The sequence below is a fragment of the Corvus cornix genome, chromosome 19, assembly GCF_000738735.6.
Source record: "Corvus cornix cornix isolate S_Up_H32 chromosome 19, ASM73873v5, whole genome shotgun sequence".
NCBI lineage: Eukaryota > Metazoa > Chordata > Aves > Passeriformes > Corvidae > Corvus > Corvus cornix.
Genome location: NC_046348.1, coordinates 67,170 through 91,819, shown reverse-complemented (window position 1 = coordinate 91,819; position 24,650 = coordinate 67,170). Strand labels below are relative to the sequence as shown.

The following is a 24,650-nucleotide window of genomic DNA, read 5'->3' as shown; positions in this document are numbered from 1 at the left end:
TGGCAGCAAATCCGCCCTGGGAAACCAATCACTGAAGCCTGGAGCAGACGGCGTGGGCTGGGTGGAGGAGGCGCCCAGGAGGAGGTGTGGTGCCGGTGTCCTGTACTGTGCTCCTGTACTGTACTACAGCATGTGCTCGATGCCAACGCAGTGCCTGTAGGGCTTCGGCTCAACTGGGACATTCCCCAGTAGGCACTAGGAATGGCAGGAGCTCAGGTGGGACTACCAGGACCTTTCCTGGAGCCTCCCGTTGGGCCTTGCCCCGTCTCTGACTCTGACTCTGACTCAGAGGACGCAGCTGTGGGTGGCACAGGACCCAGCGCTGGGGCACAGAACTCCTCCCAGGTCATCCACAGTGGCCACTTCATGGTGTCATCCCCGCACAGCGACTCACTGCCCCGGCGGCGGCACCACCGTGCCGAGCCCGAGCCTGCTGATCCCCGGAGTATCGACCCGACCCTCACCCGGCTCTTTGAGTGCATGAGCCTGGAGTACAGGTGAGTCTCAGAGCCCTTGCATGTGTCTTACGGACCCCCAGCTAGCTGAAGGCAGGAGGCTAGCTGAGCCCTGTTGCCCAGCCAGGAATTTGTTTCCATCTGACATCCTCCTCCTCTTCTCCATGGGCTGTGATGTGCCATATGCTCAGAAATTGCCATCCTGGAAAGTTTCAGGGAAAAAGAGCTGATGTTAGGTTGCTGGCTATGGAACCAGGTGAGAAGTTTCTCCTCTGTTCACATGTAGCTTGACTCTCCTCCATTTTCCCATGAGATCTGGTGTCACTGTGCCTGGCTGTATTTCCCCCATGGCCAGACCTAGCACACTCTGTAGAGCAGCAGTGACCCTGTGGACAGCTAACACTCAGTTCTTTGGCAATCCAGCCCAGAGCAGGAGTCCTGCTTTCTGTCCTTGACTCTGTCCCCATGTCCTGAAGTTATTCCATGGCATGCAGCAGCACTTGGGACTGGATGACTGCATGGGTTTTGTCCAAGGTCTCCTGAAAGCTTTTCTCCTTCTCTCCTGCAAAATCAGATGGGTGACTGCATTGTTCCCCTGCCACCCAAATTGCCTAAGACCAGTAACAGCTCTTTAGTGACAACAGGACAGACTGCAACGTGTCCCCTACAGTCATGGTCCACATTCTTGGAGGCAGCTCCCCTCCTTTGCCAAGCCCCAAGGTTTTGAGTTCTCTCCAGCATGGCATCAGCATGACTTGCTCTCTGCTGGAGTGCCAAACTGCTTGCATAGCTTTCCCAAAACGTCCAAATGTGAAAACCTAGAATGATGATGTCCTACCATGTGAAAGCAAATCCTCGGAAAAGCAGCCTTGAAGAGGTTGCCTCATCCAGAACCTCTCAGGTTTGCCTTGAAGTCCTTGAACGCTCGATGCAATAGGGAACATGGTCACTGCCGGGACATGCTTGGGGATGCTGGACATAGAAACAGCACTCCAAGGGTACCTGTTCCCACATAGTTGTATACATCTGACCTGTCACCATATCCCAGGTGGTGGTTGGGATCATCCCAGTTTGCCAGCAGCCAGCATAGCACAGCTCTGCTCCAAGGGGCTGGGGAAGGCAGTGCTCTGTGGGAGCACAGGGAGCCTCAGTGTGGGGTGACCCAGGTGAGGATCATGCTTCCTGGTCAGGCAGGGCACCCCTGAGTGCCACAAACAGGGGACATAGAGACACTGGTGGCCTTGCTCTCTTTTCCTCTCCCAGCCCCATTCTCTCCATACCTGAGCCCTGCATCTTTGAGGCTTGAGGAGCAGACACTGTCACACCAGAGTGCTCTGACTCCTGAGGTGCAGGCCAGCTTCAGTGCCCCCCTGGGCCCTGGAGCTCCCAGGCAGAGTGGAAACAGACAGGGTACAAGGGCTCTGGCAGTTGGAGTACAGTGTGTGACTGGGGACTGGCCATTCCACTGCAGTCAGGGCTCCATTGCTCCAGTTCTCCCTACCCCTTGGACTCTCAATGGCTCATTTCCTTCCTGCACTGAGCATGGCAGTGCAGACACTGGCTCCTATGTAGTGGGACACTTACCCAAGCCTTGTCCAGCCTGGCCTTGGACACCTCCAGGGATGGGGCAGCCACAGCTTCTCTGGGCAACCTGTGCCAGAGCCTGCCCATCCTCACAGGGAAGAATTTCTTCCCAGTATCCCATCTAGCCCTGCCCTCTGGCACTGTGAAATCATTCTCCCTTGTCCTGTCACTCCAGGCCTGTGACCAAAGTCCTTCTTCAGCTCTCTCGGACCCTCTTTAAGCACTGGAAGGGGCTCTACTGCTCCCATGAGTCTTCTCTTCTCCAGGCTGGACAACCCCAGCTCTCTCAGCCTTTCCTTTGCTAATACATTTTTGACACTTGTAGGTAGCAGCTGGACAAAGGTATCAGGGTGGGAAAATGGAGTTTAAAGGCTCTTGGTGCACTTCTACATCTGATTTGATACTTCTCTGCACCACCTATCATTTCACACCTCCCCTCCCAGCCAGGTTTCCAGAGGCAGCACAGCCTCAGTTGGGGTCACCAGCCCAATACTTTCCAGCCCTCAGGAGAGCACCCACAGTTAAGTTCAGACTAACTTCCTAACCAAGGAGAAAACACTGTAAGGTGTGGTAAGGGGGGCACCTGTGGAGTTCCTCGTCCAACCCTCATGCAGGTCAGGGCTAGATCCAAAGCCAGGTCAGGTTGCTCAGGGCCATCACTCCTACGGATGGAGCCCTAAGAAGTGAGCCCATCACCTGCCCAGCCTGCCCAGGGCTGCCCCTCTCCCACAGCCTTCCATGGCTCTAGTTTGGAGTTTACCTGTTCGGACTCTCATGTCCATTTCCCCTTGGCCTTTCTCAGTGCATGTTTGAGAACTGCCTGGCTCCATCTCCTCCTTTGGACAGCTGATGGCAGTAATTCCCTCTTCACTTTCTTCAGGCTGAACAAACCCACCCCTCACACTCCTCTTCTGTCATGTATATTAGTCCCCAACCACCTCGATATCCTCCTCCAGGATCACTCCAGTTTGTGAACCTCCCTCTTTGTCCGTTGGACACAGTGTCCAGACTTGGCCATAACAGTGTGGAGAAGAGCAGAAAACTATCCTGTCTCCTGGTGAGCTGTGACTACTGCAGCCACCCATCCTTTGCTGTCTGGGCTCACACCATTTCAAAAGCAACTCACTAAACTTTCCCTAAATATCTTTCAATGGCTATAGCTGGAATTCCTCCCCTCTCCAGCATTCCTGCTGTGCATTTCACAGACATTGTAGCAGTCTTGTCTCAGCCTGAGCAATCATCCTGGGGATATGACTTATCTTCCCTCCATGGTCAGGACTGGGCATCACTTCTCGCTGCTAAAGAAATACTCTCTCCACATCAAGGTTTGCTTCCAGCAATAACTTGTTCCCTCAGACCCCCCAAAGAGAGGCAACTCTTCTCTCTGAGGTCTTCCTCCTAAGGCTAGGATGAAGCAGTTCCTTTCTACCTATTTTCCAGGTAATTTACAGCAGCTTCCTGCTTAATGATCCTTTTCCACTCCTTCTCCTGCAACATCCTGCATTCCTTGAATCCTTCCCTAGAATGTTGTTTCTGCCTGCAGCCCACCTGACTGTGTCTCATTACCCAAAAAAGCTGAGGGTGGAGCTGAGCTTCTTCAGTAGCTGCTCATACTTTGGCCTTAGCACGAGAAGGCTCATCCTCTCCATCACCACAGTGTGACCTGCACAGTGTCCTGGGTGGGCTCACACCCCTTCCTGTGACTTATTGTTGGGAATCACTGACCTGGGGAACCTCCTCCTGAAGGAAGGAAAACTGGGGGCAGATTGGCAAATGCAAACTGCAGTCACTCGTGATCTTATCTGGCAACATCTGTCTCGTGCTCCAGAAGCAGCTTCCCCCAAAGCTGTTCCCAGAGTGTGATGTAGATTAACCTCCTCTTCAGACTGGGAAGTGACTTGGAGTATCCACTCAGCCCCTCTTGTGCTTTAAAACAAGGCATCTCATGTGCCAATTCCATACTAATTCATCCTCTTGGCAGCCTCTGTCTCCCCTGGGAGAGGTGGAATTGCTGCTATTGATTCTCTAATTCACGGTGCCTTAAATGCACACAGGGGCAGCGAACACCAGGCAGAGACTCCAGGGATGCACTCACTGGAGTTCATCATCCAACCCGGTTCATTTTTTCTGGCAGAAGACCTCCGTTCTAGGGGGTCTGGTGAGTGGGAAAGGCTCATGCTCAGGCTAAACCCACCGATGCTGCACTGTGGCTCTGCTGTCACTAGTGGCAGGGAGTTGCGCTCCTTTCTTCTGTCATTCTCCAAGGTTTTGGGGCTGATCCTGTTCAAGGATTGTGCAGAGGGGCTGGGCTGGTGTGCTGGTGTTCCCATGAACAGAGGGGTCATACCTCCGGACACCACCAAAATAACTGGCTGTAGAGGTGGGGCTTGGCTTGCAGCTCTCTCTGGCTTCCCAGGCAACTCTACAAGAGGATTTCAATGCCTTCCCTTCTCAGCTGGGGCACTTCATGCTGTCTTTGCATGGAGGTAGATAAATGTCTGTCCCAGAGGCAGAGCATTCCTGCTGGGAGTACACACACAGAGCAGGTCCCGCTCCCAGCACAGTCTATCAACACCTTTGTTCAACACTATCCCCAAATCACCCTGGGACTGAGCTAACTCCCGCAGGAGGCAGCCGAGCTGCAGCAGTGGCTGTTTCATCCACGGTGAAAATCCAGCTCATTTAGATGGCAGAGTTTGAAGGTGGATTTGAAGAGAGCCATTTTTCACTTCAGGGACAGTTTAAAGGAAAACTGTGGTGAGATTTTTAACTTTCTTTGCTGGACTCTGGATTTCAAAACATAAAAATTCAAGAAAAGGCATGCTTTTGATAGTAAAATTTCTGAGAAATGGAAGATGAGTGTTCAGGACTTGCAGGGAACACTGTTCTTCTGCCAGCCATGTCCCACAGCCCAGGAAACAAAGCGGGGTTCTGATGGCCTCATGGGGATGCTGCTCCTTGGAAGGGATGGTCAGGGTTACCCCTGCCAGGAGACCCTCGGCTCAGCTGTTCCCCTCCAGCTGCTGCTCATTTCTCTTTGTGCAACCCTGCATCTCTCCAGATCACTCCTCTCTTCCCTGCTCCTCTTGCTGCTGCTGAAGAGTAAAGTACCCGTGTTGCCATGAGATCAGGGACTGCAACACGTGAAACTGCTGGATGGGTAAATGAGTCACAGACCAAACAAGGTGCTGTTGGACCCATGCCGGTGTTGGACCCAGGCTGGGCCCTGTTGCCACCTCACCCCATCCCACAAACACCCTGTAGCCAGTGGCAGGATCTGTGTCCCCCTCCTTGTGACAGTGTAGGGCAGCAGGACCCCAAACCTGTTTGGGGCACCCTATACCCTTCCCATGGTTCAATGTGGAGTTTGCATCCGTCTTCCCAGGGAAGGGTGGGGCCCTTTTCAAGGCAAAACAGGGAACAAAGATCAGCCTGTTAAGCCCCAAAACTGAAAGGATCATTAAGGGGGAAAAAAGGCATTTGGTGGTAAAGCCAAAAGGCATCTCCCTGCTGCCTCCAGGCCCCACAGCAACTCCTAGCCATGGCCCACTGGCCTCATGTGTGGCCAAGGTGTCTTCCTGTGTCCCACAGGCTCAGGCTGCTCCTCTCAGCTGGCTGTGAGTGAGGAACGTGGCCTTGACCAGCAAGATCTGGCCATGTGCCCAGGAATCCTGTCCCTTCCATTGGCTCCTCCACCTGGCACCATCTTGCTGTTTGCCTTGTGCACCTGGGGAAAGTTCAAAATCCTGGTGATAGTGGAGTGGTCAGTGTCAGGCTTAACTCTCTGCAGGCTGGAGTCACAGGTCCTTCCCCAGCTCCTGGGGCTGTGTGTCAGGCTAGGTCTCCCTCGGGAGATCATCCCCATCCACTCCTGCACCTGCTCCCAGACACATCCCTGCATCAGGCTCTGGAGTTGGGGGGGTCCCCAGTTCTCCCCCTCTGCCACAGGCAGATTTCAAGGCAGGTCAAAACAGAACCCACCAAAATCATTATTTGAGAGCACTTAGAGGTTTCACAAGCTCTCATCCCCAGCACCTCCCTGGGGACACGGCCTGGTGGCACCTGGAGGGGCTGGGAAGAGAGGATACAGCACCCTGACACCAGCTCAGCCTCCACCTTTCCTGCTCCATGCATGTACCAAGGAAAATTTGGAGTCAAAGCAGCACTTAGATCTTTAGGGTACAAACTCTCTGCTGGAGAGGGACATGGCCTTCCAGGCCATGCAGCCTGCAGCTGGCTTTCAATGGTACCCCTGGAGCAGTTGGCATTGCCCTGAGGCCATGCCATGTTGTTGGGAGAGCCAGAGAGGTAAAATGGACCCCAAAGTAAGGCAGGGGACCCTGGCCTCCCCCACAGAGCTCCTGGGGCAGCAGGACCCTCAGGACCTCCTAGGGGGCTGCATATGAGGTGTTGTGTCCCCTGGCTGGACAGAAACAAGACAAGGAGTGAAATGAGGCTACCTGCACTGCAGGTCCCATCAGGGGCATCACCACCAGCACCACCAGCACCACCATGATGAGCTGCAGAACAAACACAGCTGCCTCTGGGAACCGGGAAGTGAGAAGAAGGGAGCCCAGCTCGGGCTGGGGGGGGCAGGTTTGCAGGGATGGGTGTTGAGAAGATGCAAGGGAAGCTCTGGCTGAGGGCAGGGCTGGTGTCACTCTCTGTCTGTCTTGGGGCACAGGCAAATGTCCCTTAACATCCTGAACATCCTCCACTGTTGTCCTGCCTTCCCAGACCCACCACGATGGCTGCCCCTGACTGCCCCAGCTGAAGGCAGCATTTCCAAGCCTTGCCTGGCATTAAAGGGAGGGTCAAAATTAGCTGCCCAACCACTGTGATGAGGCAAGAGCCACTACAGCATGTGTCACCACACATCTCACCTGGTCAGGAGACTTGCCTTCCTGTCCCCCAGGGGCAGGACACAGCTGGCTTGGTGGGGGCAGCGGGATCCCACCTCAGAGCTGGGGTTCAAACATCAAGGAATCAATGCCTCAGTGCACTGTGCTTTAATCCAGGGGTTTGAGAAGCCTCCTGTGGGTCTGTGAAGCTCAGGGTTTAGGTCTGTGCTGCTCCCAGGGTGTGCAGGAGTTTGGAATGCTCCTGCGGGTGCTCCCCCAGGAGCCTGGCAAGCACCTGCAGCGGAGCCACGTGGCTGTACCTGCTCTTGACTTGCCACCAGGCTGGTGGCCCCTGGGCATCTTTCAAGGTGGTGCTCCTCAGCTTCCCCTTTGCTTCGTGTTTCAGTGGGAAGCTAGTGTCTCCAAAGTGGAAGAATTTCAAGGGGCTGCGGCTGCTTTGCTGGGATAAAATTCGACTCAACAACGTGATATGGAGAGCATGGTACATCCAGTGTGAGTATGGGTCAGACCCCACTGTCTGCCAGATGCCAGGCTGTGCCAGTGAGATGGGGCTGGCAGTGGAACGACCATGTACAGGTGCAGAGATAGGGATGGGACATGGATACAGCCAGCTGTGTTCTCCCCTGTGCAGATGTGGAGCGGAGGAAGAACCCTGTGTGTGGCTTCATCACCCCTCTGGAGGGCATGGAGGCTGATGAGCACCGAAAACCAGAGGTAGGGCAGGGTCCCTTGCAGCTCTCTGGGGCAGCAGCAGGTCCGTGTGGCACAGGGGGGACCTGGGGACACGTTGCATTTCACAGATTTGCTGGAAAAGGTGTTTCTGATATGGTACAAGGAAAGCAGCCCTGGCTGTGGGGTGCTGGGGCCGGGGAGCTCAGCCATGACCTCCTGTCCTGCCCCCCAGGCTGTTGTGCTGGAGGGAAACTACTGGAAACGCCGCATCGAGGTGGTGATGAGGGAGTACCACAAGTGGAGGATCTACTATAAGAAGCGGGTGAGTGGCTCTGCCCGTGCTGCTCCCCATCCTGTGGCAGTGCCAGCAGTGGGATGGAACACAGTGTGCCCAACCTGGAGCCGTGGCTGACAGGGCAGGACGTGACAGGCTCTTGCCAGCATGGGAGGGGGATGCTAGCTCACCCCCTGGGCTCTGCCCCCTTTGCCCTTCCCCAGACCAGGCCCACCCTGCCTGGGGGGTGACATAGGCTGTCTTCTCCTTCCAGCTCCGGAAGTCCACTCGGGAGGGAGAGATCTCCAGTCCAAAGCGGGTGAGTCTGCTGAGAAAGGGTGGGAAATGGGAGAAAAGAGCGCAGTTTGGACCCCTGCACTGGGCAGAAGGGCAAAGAAAAGCCCCAGGGCATGATAAGCCCACTGGAATGGGATGCTGAGCATCTGGGATGCTGGATTCACCCTCTGGAAGCAGCAGTGTGCCAGGTGTTCAGGTTTGGAGGGAGCAAACACTGCAGGGAGCATGGGAGCTGCCAGGGGGAGCAGCCGGGGAGCCAGACATGGACCCTACCCCGGAAAGGTGTCCACTCAGCTCCTTTGCTCTGCCTCATGCAGGACGAGGATGTCTGGAGGCCAACGGAGAAATGGTGCAACCAGCTCTTCTGCAATGTAGTGCCCATGCTGCTTGGCGATGAGGAGGAGGAGGAGCGCGGGAGCAGGCAGCATTTCGATTTGGACGCCTTCCTCTCGGACATATCTGACACCCTCTTCACCATGACACAGATGCCCAGCACTCACCAGGCACTCCCCGAGGACGGTAGGTGCCCCAGACCATGGTTCAGCAGGATGTGGAGGAGGAATCTGGATTCTGCCTCTTGGCTGAGCCCCTGAGAGCCTTGAGCTTTTGGGCAGGCAGGGTCTCCTGGCATCTGCCCTGCTGGGGCAGGGGGAGTAGATGTTCCTGTCCTGCTCCAAGCAGGAGCCACCAGAGGAGGGGATGCTTAAGGGGTGTTTGGGCAGGGTGGGATCGTCCCCCTCTCCTGTGGCTCCCTATGCATCAGCATACGCTGTCCCAGGGCTGAGCTCCCCAGGGACTACCGGCATCATGAAGGACTTTGCCCCAGCCCCCAGGGCAGATCCTGCTTCCATGACCACTCTTTGCTCTCCCTACCTGGCCATGTCCCTGGGGCATCTGCAGCTCCAGCCAGGTCCTGTGCCAAGGATCAGACTTTCACTGGGGTTCCTGGGAACTGGATGAGGCCCTTGAGGTGCTGATAGACAGAGTGGTGGGACGGGATGGCCCTGGCTCTCCACAGGGTAGGCACTTATCTCCCTGCCCAGTGATACAGGGTGACTCTGGGGTGACACAGAGGTGTGGCAGCCAGCCAGGTGTCAGGGCAGTGGTGGGAGCAGCACTCAAGGTGGGTCTCGAGGATGCTGTGGCTGGGCCGTGATGTTCCAGCTCTGCCCTCTTCCAGTGTATGTTGGGAATGCTGACATGATACAGCCGGATTTGGCACCCCTGCAGCCCAGCCTAGACGACATGGACATATCAGGTAAGAGGCAGCCTGGATACAATACCACATCCCACCCAGCCCTGTACCCTGTGACTGCCTAAAATGGGGGGTCACAGATTTGGCCTGGCAGCAGTGGGAGCTGCTGAGGCAGGCAGAAAGAACTGACATCTGATGGCACGGGAAAAGCAGCGTGGATGGGCGGGGGCTGAGGGCAGAGCCTTGGTGTGCCTGCCTGCCGCTGGACAGAGCCACAGAAGGTCAGAAAGGGCTTGGCCAGGAGCTGTGGGAGGGGACCTCTACAAAAAGAGGGTATTTCCAGGAGTGCCAAAGCCCCTCTTTTTGGCTGCAGACAGAGGAAGGACAATTGTCCCCCAGAGGAAGAGGAAACCTCTAGAGAGTAGGTTCTGCTGAGTCCCCTCCTCACCCCACTGCCCAGACGGCCTGGGCAGTAGGTTTGGAGCTGGGACCCTGCACTAGGCCGTGCTACATCCCGTGGGGACAAGTCACTGTCCCTGCCAGGCTGCCCAGAGACAAACCTGGCACTGGTGTCCAGCTGGAGGGCAGGGGGCTGCTGAGGGAACACCAGCAAGTGGGCGGTGGCAAACTCCCCCGTGCTGCCATGCCAGGCTCTGAGCTGTGAGTGTCCATGCAGTCGGCTGGGACATGTCCTGGTCCCAGCAGTGTCCCCATATGCCAGGGTAAGGCACTGTTGGGGACCAGCTTTGCCCTCAAACATGCCAGAGCTGGTGGCCTGTGCACACTGTGCAGGGTGGGAGCCGGTGGGGAGTTGGTGGCTACCCAGCTATAGCTAGTGGCCTCGGGCAGCACCAGCATCTCCAGACCCCTCTGTGAGCACCCTGGAGCTCCATGGCCTGTCTCCACTTCCTCCAGGAGGAGGAAAAAAGGGTACTTGCGCCATACAGCTGCAGGGTGTTGCAAGACCAGATGCTGGCGGGGAGCAGGCTGGGCACGCTGTGTGCCAGGGCAGGTGGTGGCATGGATGCCCTTGGGATGGATGAGGTGGGAAGACTCCTGCCAGCACCCTCTCAACTCATTCCAACCAGAGACCCCATCAGGGTGAGCCGTGCTAGGAAGAGGGTCTGTTGCCATGGCTGGTGCTTCACTTTCTGTCCCCTGGTGCCCTAAGCGGGCATCAGTTGCTGGAAGGTGTGACAGCTCCGAGTGGGTCAAACTGATACTTGATGAGTGTCTCTTACCCCAAGAGGTCCTGTATGGTGTCACAGCAGCAGTTCCAGCACCTCTCTGAGGGCCCAGCATGGCCTCATGCTCAGCAGGAGATGGCAGGAGCACGGTGGTGCCTCTCTGAACCCATACATCAGTCAGGCTGGCTTTTTTCCTGGGAAAAGGCCTGCGTTTTGCTCCAGGGTGCTTCTTGGCAATGGGATGGATTTTACTGCAGACTACAGTATCAAAAGGAAACGTCCCTTCCTGCTCTGACCATGTCCAGTGCCTCAGCCAGGGGACACTACTGGAGCTGGGGAGGGTCCCAAGTCCAGCTGTGGCTCCTGGTCTGCCAGGCTGGTGTGTCCTGGGACAGAGCAGCATCCCGTGGGGTGCTTGGAGACCTGTCGGTGTGAGTTTTGTCCTGGACGGAGCAGCTCCCTGGGCGATGTGTTACATTGAGCACTGTGCGCGTCATGTACCCCTGGGGCTGTGGGGAGAGGAGACTGGAATGCTGGGTGCCAGCCAACCCAATTATGTCCCAAAAAGTCACTTTTGTCACACACAAGCAGGGCAGGCAATGGCTTTTCATGGCTTGGGAGCAAGGATCGCCCAGCAGCCTCGTGCAGGGCTACACAGGGCAGGCATGCGGGGTGGGCACCATGGGGTCACAGGGCTGTCATTGTGTCGGGTGGTGCGGCAGAGCTCGGTGCCTGTCAGTCAGCGCCTGCAAACCAATCCCCAAATGAGGAAGCATCTCGTGTCTGTAGCGGGTACTGGAGTGTGGTATGAGGCAGATGGAGAAGTCCTGATGGCAGAGGCGAGGGAGCAGCTCGACCCTGTGCCCTGCTGCCACCATGCTCCAGGTAGGATCTGTGCTGGGCACTGGGGCTGGGCTGTCCGTCCCGTGGGGTGGCAATGCCCTGCTGCACTGCAGGGCTCTCCCCAAAGCCTGGGACCAGTGCTGGAGGGTCCTTGGGTTGGGAAAGCCCAATCACATTGGAGAGCATGCCCAGGTTTGAACAGGACACCAAAGGTGTGGTTTGCAGACCATGCAGAGGCTCTTCTCCCTTGAGCAGGGCTGTGCCCTGGCCATGCCACACTGCCTGGAGCGAAACAGGGCGATACGACAGTGAGGAGAAGCATGAGCAAGAGCTACGGGCTGAGGAAGGGGCAGGAGAAAGGGAGGACAGGGCTCCCAGGGACTGCCGGCCACCTTCCATCCCTGCTACACAGTGAGAGGCACAAGAGGGTCTGACAGGCACAGTGGGAGGCACAATCAAATCTGACAGGCTAGGTACCACAAATGCCTATAAATACCTGCAGAGCTTCAGTGCTGGTGGCAGGGACATCCTGGTGTGGGCATGGCTGAGGTGGGGGCAATGTGGGGCTGGACTGCATCCCAGGAAGGCCAAGCTCCTGCCTGGCAGTACTGCAGCACACACAGAGTGCTGGCCTGTGGAGGGGCAGGGATGGCCCTGCCATGCTGTCAGGGATTCACCATGGCTGTGGCAGGGCTAAGGGGCAGTCTGAGGGCTGACTGGGACATCTCAGCAGTGGCCCTGTCCTGTCTCACATCAGTGTTCCCCTCAGATGGCAGTGCATGGCATGCTGGAATCATCACTGTGCCCAGTCCCATGGCATCCCACAGTGCTGGCGTGTTTGCTCCTCTGGTGTAGATTCAGCAGGGTCTCAGGCCTTTGTGGGTCCCAGCCAGGGCACCCCAGGTGCTGGAGCCTGGACCACAGATAGTGCTCTGAGCTTGGCTGTGCACACCAGGCAGGCAGAACAGGCAGAACTGGCAGTAGGGCCTGGAGGTGGCACTGCCAGTGCCAGCCAAGGGCTGGAGAGAGCACAGCTGGGCGCTTCCCAGAGGAGATGCGAGTGCCTGTGCCCAGTGGCTGCTCAGGCACTGAGCCTGTGCCAGGAGCTGCCAGGCAGCAAACCCAGTGAATCCATCCTACAGGGAAGCATCTGGCAGTGCCATCCCTATCCCACAGTCATCCTCTCCATGAAAAACCCTCCCTATGGCGATGCCAGAGCTGGCACTGATGCAGGGACTGCACCAAGGCATTCATGGGGCTGATGTGCCCAGGGAGACAGCTGCCAGCCCTTTGTGCTGTGGTGTCTGGGCCTGCGGAAGGATCAGGGTTGTGGGAAGGAGAGAGGAAGGGAGCGGGAGTCACAGCAGGGTCACGCGGCTCGGCTTCGGGAAGGCCATGGGATGTGGTTAGCCACAGGCTGCACGCACTGCAGCTCTGGAGCGGGCAGCACAGAACTTGCCACCACTCCAGGGGACCATCCCCGTGGCCTGGGAATGCCGTGACCTGATTGTCCGGCCCCTCCGCTGTGGCTGCCCCTCCAGCCAGGGTGTCATAGTCCCTGCCCCAGCCTGGGGCTGATACAGCAACACATACCCCTGGGAACAGCTCTGGGGCTGGAGCACGTGGAGTTCAGCTGGGTGTCAGGGATGGGGTCCCCACATTTGGGTGGCATTCCAGGTGGGTTTTCCTGCCCCTGTGCATGTGGCAACGCCGGCCCTGGGTGCAAATCTGCTGGAGCTGCCCTGGCCTCAAAAAGTGCAGAGTGCCAGTAACAGGGTATGGTTCCACCCCTCGTGCCCCAGGGTGTCCCCCTCCTCTCTGGGCAGGTCTGCTTATGCCGGTCACTGTGTCTCCACTTGGTCCTGCAGAAATGTTCACCGGCCACCGGCCACCCCCATCTCAGACACAACCAGGCTACCAGGATCCATCCTGCTTCTTGCCCACGGCCGAGCCCCTGTTCAGCAGTGGGGCATCCCTGATGGGTGCTCAGGGTCTGCCTGCGAGCCCTGAGGCCCAACTCCTACCTGGCACCCTTCTCCAGGTGAGTGGGATCCCAGCCTGTAGCCCACGGCTAACTGGTGTCCCAGTCACCTGCCCTGACCCTGCCATGTCTTCTGCAGCCCAGTGGTGCCTCCCAGCTCAGCCTCCACAGCGCCTTCCTGGGCTCTGAGCGGCCCCTGGCCCCCTTGCCCCCCGAACCCCCCAACGTGGCACCCAGCAGCCTCAGCCCCCAGCTCCGACACAAGCCCACACTGCAGTACGACCTCCCTGGCAAGTGCCTCAGCCTGGAGCCACCAGCACCCCACTATGTCCCCCCCATCCAATGCCCCCGGGCGCCACTGCTGAGCCCGGAACCCCCCTTCTCTCCTGCCTCCGCCCCCCGCTCTAAGTTCCCCTACGCCAGTTCACCTGACCCCTCGCTTGTCACCCACCCTGCCTCCCCTCTCTCAAGCCCTTGCTTCACCCCCTACATCCCAGGGCTGGGCTGTGCCACAGGCATGGGAACCCAGGGGTACCCCAGCCCTGCTGCCTCCCAGCTCCTGCCCCCTGCCCTGCTGGGCAACCCCAGGTTTGCCCCCCACAAGGGGCTGCCCCAGGGTGGGGGTGGGCGGCCCAAGGCGAAGCCCAGTGGCACCAAGGCAAGGAGGCTGCCAGGACAACCCCTGTCTCACCTGCCCGAGCCCAACCCCTGCCCGAGCCAGCTCCTGACCGCAGGTAATGGGGTTGGGGGGTTGTGGGGGGACACAGGGGTGAGGTGGGGGGCATGCTATTGTGGGGATCAGAGCAGGGACCCCATTTCTCCCTGGGGCTGGGACACAGGGAATACTGGGCAGGGCACATGGAGGTCCCCATAGTGGGGTAGTTCCAAACCCAGGGATGAAGCCGTGCCTGAGGGATCGCCCTGGCTTCAGTGGCCTCAGAGGGAGATGAGGCTCAGCCCCAGGACTTGGCACAGATGGGAAGTTCCTGTGTCCCCAGTCTGGTCTCTATGGCCCTGTTGGCACAATGGGTTAGAGGGTCACTGGTGTCCTGCCTGATATGCTGCCCATGGGTGTGTGATGGGACAGGTCCCTTGGGCACGGTCATGTCCCTCTGCTTGCTTGAGGAGGGGAGGAGGGGCTGGGGCTCCCTGCCTGCACGAGGCTCCTGAGAACATCCCTGTTGTGAAGAGAACAGGCACCTCCTCCCTCCAGAGGTGCATCCCTGTTCTCTGGGGCAATCCAGCAGTTCTGGTGCAGGGAGGGGCTGGCTGTCCCCTGGGGCAGGAAAGGCCACCCCAGCCCCAAGAGCCCCATGCAGCAGCACCCATCTGCTCCCTGCCCCCTCAGCCAAGCAGGACCTGGCACTGGATACCCCTCGCCCGATGGATGCAGGACTCATGCCTCCGGCCCCTGTCTCCCCGGTAAGCACTCAACCACCCCCCTGGGTTGGGAATTGCCTTCTCCTTGCTGCTGGGGAAGGGATGGAGATGGGCTCTGGGGGTCACACTTTGCTGTGGGCTGGACAGATATGGAGGGAAGGAGGGGGCACGTGGCTGGGTGGCTGGGGGTGGCAGGAGTTGCCTGAGTTTTTTCTCCTGTAAAAGAACCAAGGCAGAGGTGAGTGACATCCTGCTTGCAACGCCCCTTTCCTGGGGCCCTGGGGCTGGGGCTGCCCCTGCAGATGGTGGCATGGGGCTGCACATCCCCCTTCTCCATCCCCTCATGGGGGTTTGGCTGCCAGTGCCTGGGCAATGGCCGACCTGGTTGCTCATCCCCCAAATCCCTTTCCCTCTGCCTTCTCCCAGCAGCAAAGCACTGTCCCCAAAGTCCCTGCCACCTTCTTCTCCAGAATGGCCCAGATGAGCCCAGGACTGGCTCCTGGCTCCAGCCCTTCCCAAGTGGTGCTGCACACAGTGGGCACGCAGCCGGGCCCCCTGCAAGTCCCCAAGGCAGAGCAGCTGTCCCCCACCTCAGCTTGTGGTGAGTCTGGAGCACCCCAAGGAGCTCCACAGGGCACTGGGGTTCCTGCAGAGAGCTCGGACCAAACATTGTGGGAATTTTCATTTCAGTCCCGGCTATTTCCATTTATGTAGTTGAGCACGGAGGGTTCCTTCTGTGCCCCTTCACCTGCCTCTTTCTCCAGCAGCAAAAGCAGGAACAGGAAAAGACAAAAATGGAGCAAAATGTCAGACTGTGGTTTTGAAACCCCGGAGCCTGGTTTTGGAGCAAGAAGCATCCGCTTTCACCCGCAGAAACCAGCATGGCTGCTGGAAACCAGGCGCTGGTGTTGTTCCCAGTTCAATTGGGAACTGAACACCACAACCCTCATGACTCTTTCCAGGAGATTTGCAGCCCAAGAAATGATGGGAATTTAAAATGTCAAATCCCAGATTTTCCCATTTCTGAGCAGCTGTAAAATGAGTGGGATTTGGGATAATGTGTGGTTGGAGGCTGAAGTGGAGCATCCCCATCAGCTGAGTGGGGTGGCTTGTCCTGGGGTGAGGGCAGCACTGTGGGATGCCCCTCTCTGCCCATCCCAGTGCAGGACCCTGGTGTCACCTTGTCATGAGTACTGTTGCTATCCCTCTCTTCATAGCAGCACCTTCCCTTTTTCAGGCAGTGACTGGCCCAAGCCCAGCCAGGCTTCCCCGGGACCCACTGCAAGGCTGGGCACTAGCCTCTCCCTGCACCACCCCATGTCCCGTCCAGGGAGGCCCGAGTCCAGCAAGGTATGGCAGGACCTGCCAGCTCCATATGCACCCCCCTTTCCTCCTTGCCCCCAAGACACCATCCACCCTCACTGAAAGCTTTGGGCCAGCCTGTCCTCAGTGGGGCTGGTGGCCCATGGCTGTCCCCACTGCTGGGAGGTGCCTGACGGTGCTGACCTGCAGCTGGAGAGCCGCCGCATCACACACATCTCTGCTGAGCAGAAGAGACGCTTCAACATCAAGCTGGGCTTCACCATGCTGCACAGCCTGGTGAGCACACTGAGTGCTCAGCCCAGCATCAAGGTGAGCACCCACAGCCAGCCCTGGGCATGCAGGGACATGGCGTATCACCCGGAGACACTGCATCCCTGCTGTGACCCACAGCACAGGGCTCCTCTCCTGCACCCCAGCCTGTGGTGTGGGAGGCTGGAGCACACAGCAGGCGCACAGTGCGGCTGTGCCAGGGTGGTCTGGGCCCCCTTCCCCTCTCACCCCATGGCCCTCCAGGTCAGCAAGGCCACCACCCTGCAGAAGACAGCCGAGTACATCTGCAAGCTGCAGCAGGAGCGGGCAGCTCTGCAGGACGAAGCGCAGCATCTGCGGGAGCAGATCGAGGAGCTCAATGGCTCCATCAAGTAAGGGGGCTGTGGTGGGGGGAGATAGGGGAGCACTGCCTGCTTTGGGGTTGCCAGGCATGGCAAGCAGCAGTGCCAGGACAGCAGCAGGACACAGCAGGTCTCCCTGGAGCACCTCCCAGCTGACTGTCCCTCCTCAAACCCTCTCTGCGGGAGGGCTGATGCCCCTGGAGTGGGGCCAAGTCCCAATACCTGCGCTGGGAGGGGGACATTCGCTGGCAACTCCTGCTGAGCCTCCGTGGCTCCCAGCCTCCCAAACACAGCCCCACAACACTGGTTGTGCCCCACAGCCTGTGCCAGGAGCAGCTGCCGGCCACAGGGGTGCCCATCACGCGCCAGCGCTTTGACCACATGCGCAGAATGTTCGACGAGTACGTTCGCTCGTCCACACTGCAGAACTGGAAGTTCTGGATCGTATCCTTTGGGGCCTGTGCCCGCTGCTCCCTCAGACCCTCCACCAGACACAAGGTGCTCTGGTTCATATGCTGCTACTGGGTCTTTGGGGTCCCTCAAGCTCGGGAGGACTTGAGGGATTTGGAGACCACAGGGAGATGTTTCCCAGCCAAGGTCACATGGTAGGAACACACTGAGGTGCTGTGGTTAGGAGGGATATTCTGCTACAAAGGATCAAAACCAGTTGGATAAATGGTCCTCAGGGAGAAGGGAAGTGGAGCTAAGCTTACAGAGGGAATTGCCCCTGATGACATGGGAACTGGCTCTGAGAGGCAGTAGCCATGGATTAGGAAAGGTCCAGACACAAAGCTAGGGACATGATGGCTTGGTCTTGGTGATTGCATGGCATACCCTGGAAACACAGGGGTGGAGAGGATCAAGGGCCAAGGAACCTGTGGGTAAAGGGCTGGATCTGCTCCTCTGTGAGCAGGGATTAGACATACTGGGACTCACTGGCAGAACCTGTGAGGTCTGTGAGTGCAAGTGGCAGAGGGATGAAAGGCACTGCTGCCCATGGTCCCATCCGGCACAGGACGTCTGGCAGAGGTGACTTCCGACACAGAGCTGGGGAGCTCCTTCCTCAAGACATGGGGTATCATAAAGCCAACATGGGCTCCAGGACATGCTTGTGGTGGAGATATCTGTGTGGATTACTGCCTGCATAAAATCACCAGGCTGGTCCCTGCAGGCTGGTAGATTATAGGACACACTGGTGTCCTGCCTTGCCCCTGAGCACTTTGCTAGCTGGTTCCCTGACCTGCTCTGGAAGAGATGTCTTCTGTCTCGGCAACCTTTTCTGGCAGCCCCAGCCATGACAGGGGTTTTGCATCTCTTCCACCGACTACCCAGGTGACACTCATGCCATCATCCCAGCAGTTGGGGCTAGTGCCAGGTGTGGTGCTGTGCTGGGAAGGCACCCAGCAGGTCTGTTCCATGGCCCGTCCTGCAGCCCCAGCAGTTCTGCTCCATGTCCAGACAAAGTCTGTCCTGCTGCCATAGGAGGGTGATGCCCACACCTGGGAGGAGTGAGACCATCGTCATGGCAAAGCTGGTCCTTAATTCCTCTGATCCCACCAGTTCAGTATCATCATCCGGCCCCTCTTTGAGTCTTTCAATGGCATGGTGTCCACAGCCAGCATGGAGAGCCTCACCCAAACATCCCTCGCCTGGCTGGACCAGCACTGCTCCCTCCCAGCGCTTCGGCCAAGTAGGTGGCCCTGTGCCTGGCTGTGGCACTCCGTGCATGTTGGGTTGGCCATTGACTGAGGGAAAGGCACAGGGGAAAAGGACAGGGGTGTCCTGGTGGATGGCAGGGCTGATCTGTGGAATGTCCTGGGGCTCGTGCTCAGTGCTTTTCCGTACTCCTGTCACACCCACGCCCCAGTTGAGCCGGCAGTGCCCTACCCTAACCCCGTGTCCTGGCAGGGCAGGCTCAGCGTTCCCCAAAGCCCCTCAGGGTGGGTTTCCCTTCACCTCGTCTACTGGGGCTACGGGAGCGCACAGTCCCACATTTCCGGGGGCTGGAGCGGGGCCGGGAAGCACCGTCTTCCTCAGAATGGGTCACGCCTTCCAGCCCTGTCCCCTGTCCCCGCAGCCGTTCTGAGCTCCCTGCGGCAGCTGAGCATCTCCACCTCCATCCTCAGCGACCCGGCCCGTGTCCCCGAGCAGGCGGCGCGGGCGGTGGCGGCGCTGGGACGCCCCGGCGCCTCCTCCTCCTCCTCCTCCTCCTCCTGACTGCTCCAGGGTGTCCTACGGGCACCCGCGTGGGGAGCCCGGGCTGCGCGAGGGCTGTCCCCCCCCCCCGTCCCCCTGCAATAAAGAACTTGCTGTCCCACGGACCCCTCGTGGTTCTTCAGCCCCGGGGCCGCTCTGGGCACGGCCGGGAAGGGCGGAAGGGACGAGAACGTGAGGGGGATTGAGACCGGAAGGGATGAGAGCCGGGACTGGGAGGGGGCCAGGGGCTGGGGGGGATGAGGGAAACCGGGGTTGGGGGCAAGTGAGGGGAGAGGCTGGGGGGAGGGGGTGGTCCGGGGCTGGGGAGGGGAATGTGTGAAGGGAGGTGGGAGCTGGGGGGTGTCCGTGGCTGGAAAGGGGGACGGCCGAGGCGGGGGGGGTGCAGTACCACCACTAGGGGCTGCCCTACGTGGATCACTGGGGCCGCTCATGCGCACACGAAAATTCCCCCCCTCCTGGAGCCGGTCGCTGACGCGGCGGCGGGAACATGGAGGCAGCGGCGGCGCTGGGTGGGTCGGGGCTGCCGGGCGCCCTTATCGTCCTCATCCTCCTCGTCCTTGTCCTGCTGCTGGCGGCCGTGCTGCATCGCTCCGCTCCGCGGGAGACCCCCGTCGCCCCGCAGGACGGTGAGTACCGTGCGGACGGTGGGGCGCCGGGCAGCGCGGAGCGGAGCGTAGCTGAACCGGACCCACCGGCCCCTCCACTCCCGCAGGGCCCAGGGCGAACGGGCATGCCAGGCCGGAGGAGCCTCGGAAGGCGAAGCCGGCGGCGAGGGCTCGCAGGGAGAAGCAGCGGCAGCACAGCTTCGCACACCGGCTGCTGGTAGCTGCCCTAAAGGTACCGCGTTTGCCCGGGGCCGGTGTCCCCCTCGATGCCTGTGTCCCCCTCGATGCCCGGGCTGGTGTCTCCCCGGTGACCGTGTCCCCTCCGGTGCCGCTGTCCTGCCGGGGCCGGTGCAGGTGTCCCTCTCGATACTGGTGTCCCGCCTGTGCCGGTGTTCCCCTTCTCCCTCCGGTGCCGGTGTCCGCCTCCTACCCCCGTACTGGTGTCCCACCGCGCCCCCCTCCCACCCCACTCTCTCCCTCTCCTCCTCCGTCATCCTCCGTGACCACTCTCTGTCCGCAGGGCCACAGCAGCCCGGTCACCTGCCTGGACTTCAGCAGCAACGGCAAGTACCTGGCGTCATGCTCTGAGGACCGCACGGTGCGGCTGTGGAGCACCCGGGACCTGGCGGGGCGGGAGCACCGCTGCCTGCGCGCCAACGTGGGGCTGGACCACGCCGAGCTCGTCCGCCTCAGCCCCGACTCACGGTACGGCCGGACCTTGTACCAGCACCGGGATGTCCTGCAGAGCCACCAGTCTCACGGCCAAGCTGCGGTGGGATCGGTGGTGTTGCTCTGGCACGGGTGCAGGCAGCATCTCTCACTGGGTCATCACGGTATCACTGATCCGTGGCCTTTCCTGAAAGCAGATGGCACTTAATCACAGAATCACAGTAGTTCAAGTTGGAAGGGACTTCTGGAGATCATCTAGTCCAGCTCCTGGTGGGTTAATACGGTTTTCAGGGCAAATATCCCAGTCCCGAGCTGCTGCACCCATGGAAGGTGTCTATTGAGGTCCCTGCCAGCTGACTTTGCAGCTGGAATGTGCTGCTGAGCCTCTCCAGTGGTCGGGGGGAGCTCTCACTGGGTGGGAAATTTGGTGGAAAAGTGTGTTTTGACTTTTTGAAGTGGCCTCTTTTAGAAAGAGAGGAAGTGATCTCGTTTCCTGGTGTGGGTAATAAATTCTGTTCTTTTTCATTCAGTGTTGCAGTCGAGCCAACACAGGGAGAGAACTTGGTGCCCTTGTAAATATTTTTACCTGCCAGCGTATCCCTCTTCCCAGGTGCCCCTGAGTGACCTGGGCTGAGCTGAGGCTCAGAGCCTGTCCCTCCACAGGGCTTTCATTGTCTGGCTGGCCAATGCTGAGACTATTCGTGTCTACAAGATGACCAAGAAGGATGATGGCAGCTTCACCTTCACTGCAACTTCTGGGGACTTCCCAAAGAAGCACAAGGCTCCTGTCATTAACATAGGGATTGCAGAGACAGGTATGGAAATGAGCTGCTCACCTCTCCAGATCAGCTTTGATTTCCTTGTGAAGCTACTGGATTCAAAGTGTTGGAGTTCTTGGCATTCTCAAGGCTGTGTACAGCACCACTACTGAACTCTGTAGTCTCTTAGGTTTTTTTTACTTAATTTACTACTGACTGAACCAAAAGGTGTCATTTTCACACCGATAATGTCCCTGTAACCAGCTCCCCGATATGCACAGTTTCTTAATTTACATTTTCAGGGATGCTGTTGCAAAGAGGTCTGGTCTCAATATTGAGAGGATCGCTGTTCTCTGGGCCGCCAGTCTCTCTTTAACCAGTCAGAAATCTCTCTAGTGAGTTCAAATGGTCTATCTTGAACTTCTGGGATCATCTAGAACAGAGGTGGGGGTGGGTGGGTGGAAATTATGTGTTAGCGGTGAGGGCTTGATGGATTAATTTGTCAGGTATGTGCCAGTGGGCAGTTGGAAGCAGGTGGATACGAGTTCACCTCTGTAATAGGAGAGCAGGGAAGATGTTAACTGAGACTGGAGCTGTGAAAGTGAAAACTTAAACCTGCAACAAGGTTTGCCTTTAGCTGGAAGGTAAACAGGCGACTCCCTGCCTGGGCTGAGATGGCAAAGGGGAAGTGGGAACAAGCAGGAGTCCAGCATGGGCACAACCAGCAACCGTGGATCATGGTGGTGTGACTGGGATTCAGTTGCCTGCCTGCAATCCACAGCTTGAAAGGTGCTTATTCTCGAGCTGATTTTGGGCATGCAGGTCAGGTGGAGTGTGCTTTGTGCCTGTTTATGGAACAGCCCAGTGCTGAGTTCTGCACGTGGGGCTCAGGGTCCTGAGCACAGGGCACACGTGGGCTCAGTGCCTGCTGTCTACTCGGGAGCCAGGGGAGTACTGAGGCATAACCAGGAACTGAGTCTTCTGATACTGCTCTTTACTCTGTCCCAGGAGACTGACACTCCTTGGATTTTGGTGCTGCCGTTGGTTTTCTCCAGCTGCAGGGAGAGGTTGTCCTGGGGCTTCGTTAAGACTATGGCAGTGTTAGGTCTGGGGGCTCTCCTGATCTTTGCCTTTTTTCCCCAGGGAAGTTTATCATGACAGCTTCCAGTGACACCACCATCCTGATCTGGAGCCCAAAGGGAGAAGTCCTGGCCAGCATTAACACAAACCAGATGAACAATGCCTATGCCACAGTTTCACCCTGTGGAAGGTGAGTGACAGGCAGGATTCCAGGCTGCTCCTTTGCACAAGATAGCATCAGTTCAGACCATTGGCAGTTAGTTTTATTGTAATGCAATTTTCTGAGGGTTCCACAGTTTAAAAAGGTATTTTGTCCCCCTGGGAGATGGAGCTGATGTGGGCTCAAGCACTCCTGTGTTGCCATCCTGCCTCAGTGCTGCTGTTCTGGTAACCTGAGAACAGCTTTGGCCTCAGGTAGCAGAGGTGGGACAGAGCAAATGGCCTATGCAAAGAAAACAGCACTTTGAACTTGTCTGTGACCTCTTAAAGGTTAATTATTAAATTAAAGGTTTTATTTCTGGGAGATTTGTTTATTGGGAAAATCACTTGCAGCTACAGGATGATTTGCCTTGCTCCTGGTGTGAGGAGTTTGGGGATCAAAAGCATTTAGCTCCTTTACTTTGACCAGAGAGTTTCTCATTCCTGAGTTGTTCTGGTGCCCTTCTTTAGTGTTCCCTTTACCAGCCAGGTTTCAGGGAAAAGTGGAAATTCAGCTGACCAGACTTGAGTGCAGGAGTCAGGACAGGTTTGCAGAGCTGCAGCCCTGCCTTGCTCAGGTCCTGTGTAAGAGGCAGCTCCTTGTTCAAGAGTCTCTGCTTGTTCCTTCATGCAGGTTTGTGGCATCCTGTGGCTTTACCCCCGATGTGAAGGTGTGGGAGGTGTGTTTTGGCAAGAACGGAGACTTCAGGGAGGTGACCAGGGCTTTTGAGTTGAAAGGCCACACTGCTGGTGTACAATCCTTTTCCTTCTCCAACGACTCAAGGAGGTACGTGTGTGTTACCTGTTCTGAGTTACCCTCAGGACATGTAAGCTCATCTCTTTCAGGGTGTACCAGCTGTATCACTGAGCTGTGGGGAGTAAAACACCACCCTGGGGAGCCAAATCTGGCTCATGCCACCTGTATATTCCCTGCTCATAGGAATCTCATGTGGTTTAACAAGACCAAATGCTGATGCTGTACCTGGACCAGGGCAACCGCGAGTATCAATCCAGGTTGGGGATGAACAGATGGAGAGCAGCCTGGGGGTGCTAGTGGGTGAGGGCTGGACATGACCCAGCCCAGAAACTCCCCGTGCCCTGGGTTGATCCCACAGCGTGGGCAGCAGGGGAGAGGGGAATTCTGCCCCACTCAGGTGAGACCCCACCTGCAGAGCTGCCTCCAGCTCTGGGTCCCAGCACAGGAAGGACACAGAGCTGCTGGAATGAGTCTAGAGGAGGCACCAAGATGATCAGAGGGATGGAGCAGCTCTGCTGTGAGGAAAGGCTGAGAGAGTTGGGATTGCTCAGCCTGGAAAAAAAAAAAGGCTTCAGGTGATGTAATTGTGGCTTTCCAAGACCTGAAGGGAGCTGACAAGAAAGATGGGAAAGAGACTATTTACAAGGGCCTGGAGTGACAAGATAAGGGAATGGTTTCAGGCTGACAGAGGGTGGGTTAAATGGGATATTGGGAAGAAAGCCTTGGTTGTGAGGGTGGTGAGGCCCTGACACAGGTTGTCCAGAGAAGATGTGGCTGCCCCATCCCTGGAAGTGCTCAAGGCCAGGCTGGAAGGGGCTTGGAGCAGCCTGGTCTAGTGGAAGGCTTTTTTGCTTTGGGAAGAGAACGCGGACTGTACGTGTGTACAGACTCACCCTTCTGAACAGATCTCTCTCCACAGAGGATTCCTGGTTCATGGGTGGGGCAGGGTAAGAGGTGCTGCCCCTTTTCCATGCACTCACCGTGCTCTCTCGTGGCTGCAGGATGGCGACCGTGTCAAAGGATGGCACGTGGAAGTTCTGGGACACAGATGTGGAGTACAAGAAGCAGCAGGACCCATACCTGCTTCTGACAGGGCAGTGTGCAGTGCTGGAGCCGTGCCGCATTGCCCTGTCCCCTGACAGCCGCACGGTTGCTGTGGCAGGCGGCACAGACATCGTGGTGTACAACACACGGCGCGGCGAGGAGGAGGAGCGTTTTCTTGGCGTGCACAGCCACCGTATTGCTGACCTTGCCTTTGACACGACCGGCCGCTATCTCGTGTCCTGTGGGGACCGTGCTATCTGTGTCTTCCACAACACTGCCGGGCACCGCGCTGTGGTGGAGGAGATGGAGGCCATCCTGAAAAAAACTGGGAACAAAGCCACGCGGGAGAGGCTGGAGCAGCAGATCTCCAGCGCTCGCAAAGCGCTGGCTGCCATCTATGGCAAGAAGCACTAAGCTATCCGTACAGCAGGAAGCAGCTGTGCTCTGCATTTGGGGATGGTTTTTTTTAATAACTGTGAATAGCAGTAATAAAAGAGTGCCCGGTCCTTCCTTGTGTGCTCTTGTGATGGGCGGGGCAGGGCCGGGCTGGGGACAGTGGGGACTCACAGTATCACAGTCTTGTGTTGTTTTCTCCCACGGGCTTGGATCATCAATATCCCATGGGAGTGATTGCTAAGGCAGCGCCTACGAGTTTTCC

At 57.8% G+C, this 24,650-nt stretch overlaps 2 protein-coding genes across 7 annotated transcripts; both read left to right on the top strand.

Moving 5' to 3' along the window:
- MLXIPL (MLX interacting protein like) lies at positions 1-19,061 on the top strand. 5 transcript variants are annotated; one of them, XM_039563109.1, is made up of 18 exons: positions 3-216; positions 290-497; positions 7,287-7,393; positions 7,533-7,615; positions 7,806-7,895; positions 8,122-8,166; positions 8,462-8,663; positions 9,325-9,402; positions 13,196-13,410; positions 13,490-14,084; positions 14,699-14,772; positions 15,157-15,331; positions 15,968-16,080; positions 16,243-16,362; positions 16,567-16,694; positions 16,985-17,108; positions 18,225-18,354; positions 18,742-19,055. In XM_039563109.1, the coding sequence occupies exons 2-18, from the start codon at positions 367-369 to the stop codon at positions 18,879-18,881; spliced, it is 2,550 nt and encodes an 849-aa protein (XP_039419043.1). In that variant the 5' UTR covers positions 3-216; positions 290-366; the 3' UTR covers positions 18,882-19,055. The 5 variants fall into 5 exon arrangements, with proteins under 5 accessions (XP_039419042.1, XP_039419041.1, XP_039419043.1 ...); XM_039563110.1 differs by having other exon boundaries at positions 153-216; positions 387-497; XM_039563107.1 differs by having other exon boundaries at positions 2-497; positions 18,742-19,056.
- Positions 19,062-19,283: 222 nt separating this feature from the next.
- On the top strand, positions 19,284-24,498 carry TBL2 (transducin beta like 2). Of its 2 annotated transcripts, XM_039563092.1 has the most exons (8): positions 19,287-19,507; positions 19,594-19,718; positions 20,007-20,191; positions 20,686-20,727; positions 20,819-20,970; positions 22,057-22,183; positions 22,826-22,978; positions 23,950-24,498. In XM_039563092.1, exons 1-8 carry the CDS (start codon positions 19,369-19,371, stop codon positions 24,404-24,406), a joined length of 1,380 nt encoding a protein of 459 aa, XP_039419026.1. In that variant the 5' UTR covers positions 19,287-19,368; the 3' UTR covers positions 24,407-24,498. The 2 variants fall into 2 exon arrangements, with proteins under 2 accessions (XP_039419027.1, XP_039419026.1); XM_039563093.1 differs by lacking the exon at positions 20,686-20,727 and having other exon boundaries at positions 19,284-19,507.
- Positions 24,499-24,650: the final 152 nt, after the last annotated feature.

Coding starts and splice junctions, on each gene's coding strand:
- MLXIPL (XM_039563107.1), top strand. CDS start 202: ATGGCAGGAGCTCAGGTGGGACTACCAGGACCTTTCCTGGAGCCTCCC. Junction 7,616..7,805: donor ATGAGCACCGAAAACCAGAG/GTAGGGCAGGGT, acceptor CCTGCCCCCCAG/GCTGTTGTGCTGGAGGGAAA. Junction 8,167..8,461: donor AGATCTCCAGTCCAAAGCGG/GTGAGTCTGCTG, acceptor TGCCTCATGCAG/GACGAGGATGTCTGGAGGCC.
- TBL2 (XM_039563092.1), top strand. CDS start 19,369: ATGGAGGCAGCGGCGGCGCTGGGTGGGTCGGGGCTGCCGGGCGCCCTT. Junction 20,971..22,056: donor CATAGGGATTGCAGAGACAG/GTATGGAAATGA, acceptor TTTTTTCCCCAG/GGAAGTTTATCATGACAGCT. Junction 22,979..23,949: donor TTCTCCAACGACTCAAGGAG/GTACGTGTGTGT, acceptor TCGTGGCTGCAG/GATGGCGACCGTGTCAAAGG.